Below are 10,282 nucleotides of genomic sequence, written 5' to 3'. Positions count from 1 at the left end.
ATTCAGCCATCCTGCCCGGCCCCGCTCCAGCTAGCAGACAAAAATGGACTGCAAGCGTGTGGTTGCCAAGGAAACTTTGCCGCATCTGATTCTGGGCAAACTAAATACCCTCCTTTGCAAAGAAAGCTCTGAGAACAAGTGTGGACATGTCCTCGCTTTAAAAGAAACAGTTTGAAAATGCCCAAGGTCTTAAAAAAAACTTTAAAAAATGTTTTTTAAGTAAACTCTGGTTTTGGAGTTTAGATTTACAGGAAAGTTGCATATGGTACAGAGTTTCCATATACTCCGCAACAAGTTTTTTCCCGAATGTGAACATTTCACATTATTAGGGTGCATTTGTACAACTAAGAAATTGACACTGGTATGTTGTTATTAACCAATCTCCTGATGTTACCTGGGATGTCACCAGTTCTGTCTGGTCTAGGACCCCATCCAGGGAACCCCATTGCCTTTAGTTGTCACGTCTCCCCAGTCTCTGCCAGTCTGGAACAGCTCCTTGGTCTTATTGCTCATGACCTTGGCAGTTTTAGGGAGGATTGGCCTGGCGTCCTACAGGATGCCCCCGATCTGAGTCTGCCTGATATTTTTCTCACCATTATACTGGGGTTATGAGTTTTATTCAAGCTCTTTTCATTCAGACATCCCCCTTTGGGGAGAGGCTGTCAAAAATTATCGAAAGAAACTCTACGCCTTTGCCAAAGGGAATTGAAAATATCACCTCTTCTGCCTCCTCCCTGACAATCCCACGCCTGTCGTCTCCAGGTCGTTGATCTGAGGTGGGGTATTCGGGACACCGAGGCCACTGACCACATGACCACGGAACTCTGCTTGGAAGAGCTTGACCGGTGTCGGAAAACATCCCTAGGGCCAGCGTTTGTTGTGAGTCTCTCAGATGGATGGGGTCGCTCTTACTTCTCCTTCTGGCACCGGGTTATGGGCCCTGCTTCTCATATCCCCCCAGTGGGCTATGAGTGTCAGTTCTGCTCTTGTACCCAATCTCCATAGCCTGCCCATGGCGGACATTGCTCATCGTTGGCAGAACTTTTTCTGTAGAGCTAGCTGAGATCCAGACATTAGCAGTCAAGTATAGCGGCAAGTGAGGTGGAGAGCAGCAGAGTGTTCACCCCAACTTTCTCACCTCATCTACTTTATCCCTGGAGCTTTGAGATCCTGGAAATCCAAGGTAAAAGTGGAAACTCACGGGGTCTTGGTACTCTTTTCCTCCCATCTGTAGCCTTATCTGGATCCTGCCTCAGGGGAAAACTTTCTCTAACCTTAGATGAGACCCATTCTTACAGGGTCTTCTTTCCTCTCCTCTCAGCTAACTGCCCCGCTTTGTGGCCAAAACAACCCCCAGTTCGTGATGAACTGTTTGGGCTCTGATCGACAAATAATATTCCAGAGTTTTTATTTATTACACCACCAAATTCCAGTTACATCTAAGAACGATGACATTTTAGCTCAGAAATGCCAGGGCAGGAATCAGCAAATGATAGCCCATGGGGCAAATCCGGCCCGCTCCTATTTTCATAAATAAAACTTTATTGTCACGTAGCCGTGCCTCTTTACATATGGTCCATGACTGCTTTCCAGCTACATGTAACTGCAGAGCTGAGCAGCTGGGACAGAGGCCGTCTGGCTTACAGAGCTGAAAATGTTGGCTACCTGGCCCTTGACAGAAAAAGTTTTCTGACTTCTGTCCTGGAAAGTAAAGAGGGAAAAGCCATTAAAGTATCTCTGCCCCAATACACCTTAATCACAAAGAACCTTTGAGCAGCAACCAATCAAAAGAAAAATTCTCTAACCCTCTCCTGGAGATAAGGATGTAGCATATAGGAGAAGATGGCCCCATTTTAAAAGCTCTTTTCTAGGGAAATAAAGAGAACTAGGTGAGACCCGTTTGGCCTTAGAATTGCACTGGCCAGCACGGTAGCTACGGACCACGTGTGGTGATTTAACTTAATTAAAATCAAGTAGAATTAAAATTTCAGTTTCTCAGTCCTGTTAGCCACATTGCAATAGCAAGGGGCCATCATAATGGAAAGCACAGATGAGAACACATCCAGAGGTGTGGAAAGTTCTAGTGATTCCTGAGACATTAGGTCTCCCTAAAAGAAACAAGTTTTATCTCCACAATCGGCCTTGCGTTTTCATTCTTTTGCTCTCTATTTCCCTTGGTATGTTGGCATCACTCTTCCCCCCCACCCCCAGCTTTGTTGAGCTACAACTGACATACAGCACTGTATAGTTTAAGGTGTCAGGCAAAATGACTTGACTTCCATATACCGTAAAATGATTACTACAATAAGTTTAGTTAACATCCATCATCTCGTACAGATACAAAATAAAAGAGAAAGAAAAAGAATGTTTTTTCCTTGGGATGTGAACTCTCAGGATCTAGTCTCTTAGCAACTTTCAAATGTCCCATAGAGCAGTGTTCACTATTTATTTATGTTGTAACTGGAAATGTGTGTATTTTAAACCACACTGTTTTAATTATCATTGCTTTAAAATGCATTCTAACATTTGGAAGGTTCTACACTCTTGCTTCCATATCTCTCTCACAATTTTTCCCTCAATCTTTTCACCTACTTTTCCTGATGATTGATCGTTTTGTTAAGTTTCAAAGAAAAAAAAAAGAAAAGAAAGAAAATTCTTAAAGAAAAAAGGGAGATGGGGAGAAAAATAACTCCAGGGGGAATTTGATTTTGCAACCCAAATTGCAGGCAGCGAAAAGCACAACGCAGCTTTCAGGTGACGTGGGGGACAGGAGGATGATCTCTGGGCTTCCCCCAGGCCTCACCGGCCCAGAGACCTTGCGAGTCCTTCCAGAAGGGCTCTTTGGGCAGCCAGGTGACCTCTACCCACTTCCTACGTTTCTCCTGAGCCAGGCATCTCCCCTCTGTTACCTGAGTCACAGCTTCATTCTCCTCCAGTGGCTCCGATTTGGGGGACTTTCCATGAAAATCAGAGCTGCACTGAGGGCCCTTGGAGAACCTTCTCTCTGGTAAATAAGTCATTAGGCAGCATGGCAGGGGACTGATCCCCAGGCACTTCCTTCTCGAGGCCCTGGGTCTCTTGGGACACCAGAAGCTCCAGCGTCTCCAGAGAGTTGCTCCTGATGGCTCCTCGATCTTCTTTCCAACTCTTTCTGCTCCCGTTGTTCTGGTGCCACAGACATGAGATTTTTTTTTCCATGTGTTTCCTTCCTACGATATCTGGTTTGTGGTCGGCTGGCGACACCTTTCCCTACTTCTCTTCTTCTTCTGAGGTCGTTTGTCACTGCTGGGATGGCCCCGGGAAGGATAACAGCATCCTCTTCAACATCCCATCATCTCAGATTCCACTTATCCAGGTTTTCCAGGTACACGCCTCTGGAATGTTCTGGAACAATCCAGTGAAGAGAGGAGGGCTGCTTGCTTCCATTTTATAATGAGGAAACTCGAGATTCCGGGGCCAATATCCTAGGCCTAATTCTCTTGCGTTCCAGTTTGTACTTTCTCTAAGCATGTCAGGGCAGAGAGAGGGCCTCCTAGTGTTTGTTCTCAGCACTAGGACCACAATCTCAGGGTCTCACCACACCCTACAAAATCCTGCCCATGAGACAGCCTTACCTCCTTCCTCTGCTCCCTCCTTGTTGGTGCATCATCCTCCTGACTTTCCTGCACTGGAACATGCTGTTTCTGCTGCTCACACACGCCTGTACTTCCAGCCACAGGGCCTTTGCACATGCTGCTTCCACTGCTTGCCAGGCACTCTTCTCAGGGGACTCTTCTCATATCTTATTCCGCAGCTTGATCCTTAACTTCCTCAGGGGAATCTCCCTGACTCCACATGTGACCCACGTTTACCTTTTCTTCCCAGCACGAGGTCAGCCACACCTTGACATTGGTGCCATTCTTGGACTGACGGCTGCCTCTCCTGTAAGGGGTCTGAGGTCGAGGTAGTCAGGGACCACGACCATCTTGGTCACCATTGTCTCTTGAGCAGCTGTCAAATATTTAGGGGATGATCGTGTTCAGAACTCTGAGGTCCCGCCCTTGGACCTGACCCCGCCCTTTCCCCCAGTTGACCTTTTTAAACCCGTGACCTCAGACTCATTGCAATTTGGCACCATCCCCAGGGCCTCAGTTTCCAGATCTAACAAAGAGGGAGCAGGGCTTTGGGTTTTCTGAAGCCTGCTGCAGCTCTAATTCTCCCCAGAGGGGCTGGGATTAGGGTGAAGACAATGAGACATTCGCCTCCAGCACGAAATGTAAGGAGGCACCAAAAACCTTAGTCATTGAGATAAATATTTTAATGCAATGTTTTTAAAAAAATATCAAAGTTAATCCCAAAAATCCATAGGGAACAAAATAGCAAAAGTCTAAATAAAAACGGGGTCCTTCCTGCGCTTTCGAAACCCACCTTCACCTCTCTCTCACTGGGCCCTGCTCCCGGCTGCCAATGGGGAGAATTTTGTCCCCAGAGCCACAGCATAGTGTGAGATCTGGGCAGAGCCAGCAGAGGTCACAGCTCTTGTCACAGCTCTATTCCTAGAACAAGCCAATGCCGACATATGAGAAGCTACAGGTTTTTCTTTCGTACAATGGGAGGGAGTATGGGGGGTCCCCAGACTGCTATAACAAATGACCACAAACCGATTGGCTTAAAATAACAGAATTTATTCTCGTGTGGTCTGGAGGCCAGAAATCTGAAATCAGGGTGTGAGCAGGGGTGTGCTCTTCCCCAAATTTCCTGGGGAGAATTTTTCCTTGTCTCTGCCAGCTTCTGGGGGTTCCAGGCATTCCTTGGCTTGTAGCTGCATCACTCCAATCTCTGGCTCCGTTGTCATATCATCTTCTCTTCCGTTTGTGTCCAATTTCTCTCTCCCTCTCTCTTATTAAAGACTCTTAGGATTGCATGTAGGGCCCATCTGGATAATCCAGGATAATTTCCCCAGCTCGAATTCCTTAACTTAATCATATCGGCAAAGACCCTTGTATAAGTCAAGGGTCTCCAGAGAAATAGAACCAATAGGATGACAGATAGATAGATGGTAGATAGATAGATAGATAGATAGATAGATAGATAGATAGATAATAGATAGATAGACAGATAGAAATAAAGAGACAGATATGATATAAGTATAGATTAGATGAAGATAGAGATAGATATAGAGATAGAGATATGGAGAGGACATTTATTATAGGAATTGACTCCCGTGGTTATGGAGGTTGAGAAGTCCCACCATCTGCTGTCTTCAAGCTGGACACCCAGGAAAACCAGTGGTATAATTCAGTCTGAGCCCTGAGCCCTGGGAATTGGGGGCTGATAGTGTAAATCCTGATCTGAGTCTGAATATCTGAGCACCGATGTCCAAAGACAGGAAAAGACAGATGTCACAGTTCAAGCAGAGAGGGAATTTGCCCCTCCTTCTCTTTGTTCTGTTGGGCCCTTGACGGATTCGATGAGGCCCACCTGCATTGGGGAGGGCCAGCTTCTTAATTCAATCCACAATTCAAATTCTAACCTCTTCCAGAGATACCCTCCCAGGCACACCCAGAATTCATGTTCGACCAGCTATATCTGGGTGTCCCTTAACCCAGTCAAGTTGATACATAAAATTAACCATCATGAGCCTTTTTCCATATAAGGTACATTCACAGGGTCCAGGGATTAGGACCGGTATCTCTGGGAGGCCAGTACTCAGCTACCAGAAAGAGTTTCCCAAGCAAAAGATTCTGTGATACTTGATGCTCAACCAGATTCCAAATTTACCAGTTCCATGTCCCATGCTCTCAGGTACCTCCACACGCAGGTTCTGTAAGTCTCTGCCTGCACGCCTTACTGTAGTGATCACCACGGTGCTATGGCCGGACTCATTTTGAGGGGCTTGGCGTGCCTCACCCAGGGTTACAGAGCTAAGTGCAGAGCCGAGATTTGAAACTGTGTCCCTCTCTCTATTGTCCCTCTGCCAGGCCCTCCTAGGTGACCAGTACGGTCCCTGTCTGGCCCCCACACTCATCGAGGAGGAGGAGTGGGAGGCTCTGAAGGCCCAGCTGACCTCTCGGCCAGGTGACCTGGAGCTGGTGGCTCACCGTTTCCAGAGGGACGAGAACACGGTGCCCCCCACCTATGTGCTGCGGGCCTCAGACACCAGGGAGACCCATGGGCCCGAGGACACCACCCTGACCTCTGCGCTTCGCTATGGAGCCCAGGAGGCCAGGAGGCTGGGCCTTATCTCCCAGGAGCAGTGGCATCGCTACCATTGGTCAGGTGAGATGCGGAATTCCTCTCAGGGTCCATGGGAAATGCCCATGCATTCAGAATACACATCACATGTCGTCCAAATGCCATGGCTCGTGTTTCTGTAAATGCCACGCCAGCCCAGCTCCCAGACCCCGTGTTCCAAGAAAGAGCATTTTATGGATGGTCCAAGAGAATTCGGTCCTGTCCCAGATAAATCTCAGTCTCCTAGGATCCTCCCCCTTCCCCGGGGCTCCTTCCCTTCCTGGGGAGGCTCCTGGTTTTGGGGGTCGTGCTTTCGGATGACCACCATCCCCGTTTGCCTGGACTGAGAGACTCCTGGGATGCAGGACTGTTAGGGCCAAACGCAGGACAGTTCTGGGAAAACTGGACTAGATCCCCCTGTTAGCACGAGTCAGCCCATGCTGAGGACTCTGAGTCATCTGGCTTTGCTGCGCCTGCCTCAGAGGTAGAAACCGAGGCACAGGAAGGAAGAGTCTCGTCTGCCCCAGGATGAGAGTAGGGATTTCCGCCCTGTGACTGTTAAGTTCCTCACCCACTTCCCACCTGGTCCCTTATCTCTCACCGCACCCTTGGCTCCCACGATCCTCTACTTCGGATACCAGAAAGAGTTTTCTAAAAATGCGGCGTGACCAATCCATTTCCCCACTGCTTGCTGCCAGCAAGAAATGGGTTGTTATTGTTCATGGGTTAGTAACATGTCAGTTTGTGGGTTATTAGTATGTCAGTTAATATTACCAAACATATTAAATATAGAAATTTAAAAACTATTAAATATGTAACTTTATATTATTAAAAATAATAAATATATGAATGTTTATCAATATATTGAATATATGAATTTACATTATGAACATATTAAATATGTGGATTTATGTTATATTATAAACATATTAACTATATTGATTTATTTAAGGATAGTTAATGTAGTAATTTATATTAATAGTATTTTAATTTTATTAAAATATATCTATTATTATCTATTATCTATTAGATCTATTATTTATCAATTCTACTAATGACGGACATATCCACTTTTGCTGTTGGGATCATTTTAGATTAACAGGAAAATTTCAAGGCTATAAAGCTAAAGAGATAATACAGAGTTCCCGTATGTTTTTCGCTCAGATAAGTTAACATGTGACCACAGTACATTTGCTGAAACTGAGAAATTAACATCGTTACATGATGATTAACTAGACTCCAGACTTTATTCAGATTGCCTCAGTTTTCCCATTAACATCCCCTTTCTGCCCCAGGGCACCATCCAGGATCCCACGTTGCGTTTAGAGGACTGGTCTCCTTAAGCTCCTCTGGTCTGTGACAGCTTCTCAGTCTTTCCTTGTTTTTCATGACCTTGACCATTTGAGGAGTACGGGCCAGGGGCTGAGGCGGGTGTGGGGTCACTCCAAGGAGGACTTGTGAGTGGCTCTTGTCTTTGGCTTGCAGAGACTGAATCCTATCTCCAAGGCCCTGACTCGCTCGGCCACAGAGAGCTGGGAGCCTCTGCTGAGCGTAGGGTGGCTTCAAAAATAACTCCCCAGGTCTAACTGATACTTCCAAATAATAGCCTCCAAGGAGGAGTCAGTGTGTGCCCTTCACCCTGCAAAATATGGGTCCTTGGGACAATTGCTGAGATAGGGTTTGGCAAAGGATGGCCTGAGGGCCAAATCCAGCCCGCTACTTGATTTTATAAATAAACTTTTTTTGGAACATGCTGGAGAGCATTCGTTTGCATGTTGTCTATATTTATGCCAGGTCACTCAGGTGCATGTTGAGCTTGAGAACCAATGTCCTTACCTCCTAAATATATCTCTCAAGTGTCCCCACTCAGGCCATCTGATGACAATGACGACCACACTCTCTTTTCATATCCTCCACCTTTGCAGTCATTGAGTGGGAGATAGAACGGGGCCTGCTGAGCTTGACAGATGGGGACCAGGGAGCCACTGTCTTCCTGAGAGAGATCCAAGACCTCAACAAACACATCCTGGAAGACTGTGCCCTAAAGATGGTGGACCGGCTCGCAGACGGCTGCCTGGACACAGATGCCCAGAACCTTCTCAGCAGCCTCAAGGGGCGCATTGCTGACACGCAGCCTGGAGTCCTCAAGGCCCACCATCTGCCATGGAGCCGAGACCTAGTGAACCCCAAAAACAAGGCTCACGCCCGGTATCTGAAGGAGCTGGGGGAGCAGTTTGTGGCCAGGGCTAACTACCAGGTCCTTGAGCGCCTCCGGGAGCTAGAGGCAGGCAGGCAGGAGTTGACATGGCTCTACCAGGAAATCCACCACCACTTGGGGCTGAGTGCTGAGGCCACCAGGACCTTCTGTGGGCGCGAGGAGCTCCTGACCCAGGTGGGGCAGCGACTCCGGAAGAATGACGGCCACCCCCACATGCCCCTAGTGCTTTTTGGACCCCCAGGCATCGGAAAGACAGCTCTGATGTGCAAGCTGGCTGAGCAAATGCCAAGGCTGCTGGGCTGCAAGACGGTGACCATCTTGCGGCTCCTAGGGACATCACAGATGAGCTGCGACGCCCGCAGCCTGCTCCAGACCATCTGCTTCCAGGTGTGCCTGGCCTACGGGCTGCCCCTGCCCCCTGCCCAGGTCCTAGAGGCCCACACCAGGGTGGTCCAGTTTTTCCACACCCTCCTGCACACCGTCTCCTGCCGAAACTTTGAGTCCCTTGTGATCCTACTAGATTCTGTGGATGATGTGGACTCCATTCACCGAGCTCGGAGAGTCCCCTGGCTGCCTCCCAAGTGTCCCTCAAGGGTCCACTTCATCCTCTCAGCCTGCTCAGGGCAGCGGGGAGTTTTAGACACCGTGAAGCAGATGATCACGGACCCAGAGTCCTACTGGGAGGTGAAACCCCTCTCCAGTAACCAAGGGCAAGAGATGATCCAGCTGCTGCTGGCGGCCTCCAAGAGGACACTGAGCCCAGGGCAGAGGGACCTGCTCTGGGCCAGCCTCCCAGAGTGCGGGCACCCTGGGCGGCTGAGGCTGGCCTTCGAGGAGGCCCGGAAATGGGCCTCCTTCACCATGCCTGCCCCTCTGGCCTCCACTGCTAAGGAAGCGATGCACCAGCTGTGTGCCCGCCTGGAGCAGACCCACGGGCAACTCCTGGTGGCCCGAGTGTTGGGCTACATTGTGTCTTCCCGGTAAGTCTCTGTTTTTTCACTCTTTTTCAAAATTCTGAATTAATTTTATTTTTTATGCTAGTAAACACAGCTCATGTACAAGAAAAATATAAAACCTGTTACACAAAAATCTCTCTTAAAAAAATTAACATGATTTAATGTCCTGAATGGGAATCGAATATACGACTCATACATTTAATAAGTATTACTGAGAAGCATTAGTTGCAATGCATTTTTTTTGAAAGGTGTTTTCTGACTTTTTTAATACATACATAAAATTATTTTTTGCTTTTTGAAAACAAGGAAAGTCTCAGGAAACCTCAACAGAAAACCTTTTATAGACCCGAGGGGGTCTGATAACAGTTGATATTATGAATCTGACCTTTGTTATTATTTTTAGTGATAGAGTTTCCAGATCGCCTTGCTCTAAATCCCTTTTCTTTTTTTCTTATCCGCCAACCATCCAACCTCTCCCCTTTGGCAGCTATCAGCTTGTTCTCTGTATCTGTTCATCTCTTTCTGTTTTATTTTGCTTATTCACTTTTGTTTTTTAGATTCTACATATATGTGAAATCATATGGTATTTGTCTTTCTCTGTCTGACTTATTTCACTCAGCATGATACCCTTTAGGTCCATCCATGTTGTCATGAATGGCAAGATTTTGTTCTTTTTTATGGCTAAGTAATATTCCATTGCTTATCTATACCACATCTTCTTTATCCATTCATCCACTGATGGACATTGAGGTTGTTTCCATATCTTGGCTATTGTAAATAATGTAGCAATGAGCATGGATTTTGGATTTGTTTTGGATTTCTTCGGGTAAATACCCAGATGTGGGATTGCTGGGTCATATGGCAGCTCTATTTTTAATTTTTTGAGGAATCTCCA

At 47.1% G+C, this 10,282-nt stretch overlaps 1 protein-coding gene across 1 annotated transcript in view; it reads left to right on the top strand.

The window, feature by feature from the left end:
• Nucleotides 1-765: 765 nt before the first annotated feature.
• The window catches only part of NWD1 (NACHT and WD repeat domain containing 1), a 43,602-nt gene continuing 34,085 nt past the window's right edge, over nt 766-10,282 (top strand). Inside the window, exons 1-3 of the mRNA XM_023534571.1 lie at nt 766-879; nt 5,961-6,258; nt 8,139-9,411. Of these exons, the coding sequence (XP_023390339.1) occupies nt 811-879; nt 5,961-6,258; nt 8,139-9,411 (1,640 nt within the window). The 5' untranslated portion in view covers nt 766-810. The remainder of the gene's footprint in view (nt 880-5,960; nt 6,259-8,138; nt 9,412-10,282) is intronic.

Source organism: Pteropus vampyrus, unplaced genomic scaffold (assembly GCF_000151845.1).
Source record: "Pteropus vampyrus isolate Shadow unplaced genomic scaffold, Pvam_2.0 Scaffold126, whole genome shotgun sequence".
NCBI lineage: Eukaryota > Metazoa > Chordata > Mammalia > Chiroptera > Pteropodidae > Pteropus > Pteropus vampyrus.
Note: the sequence above shows the minus strand (reverse complement) of the source record. Positions and strands in the feature narration are given on the sequence as shown.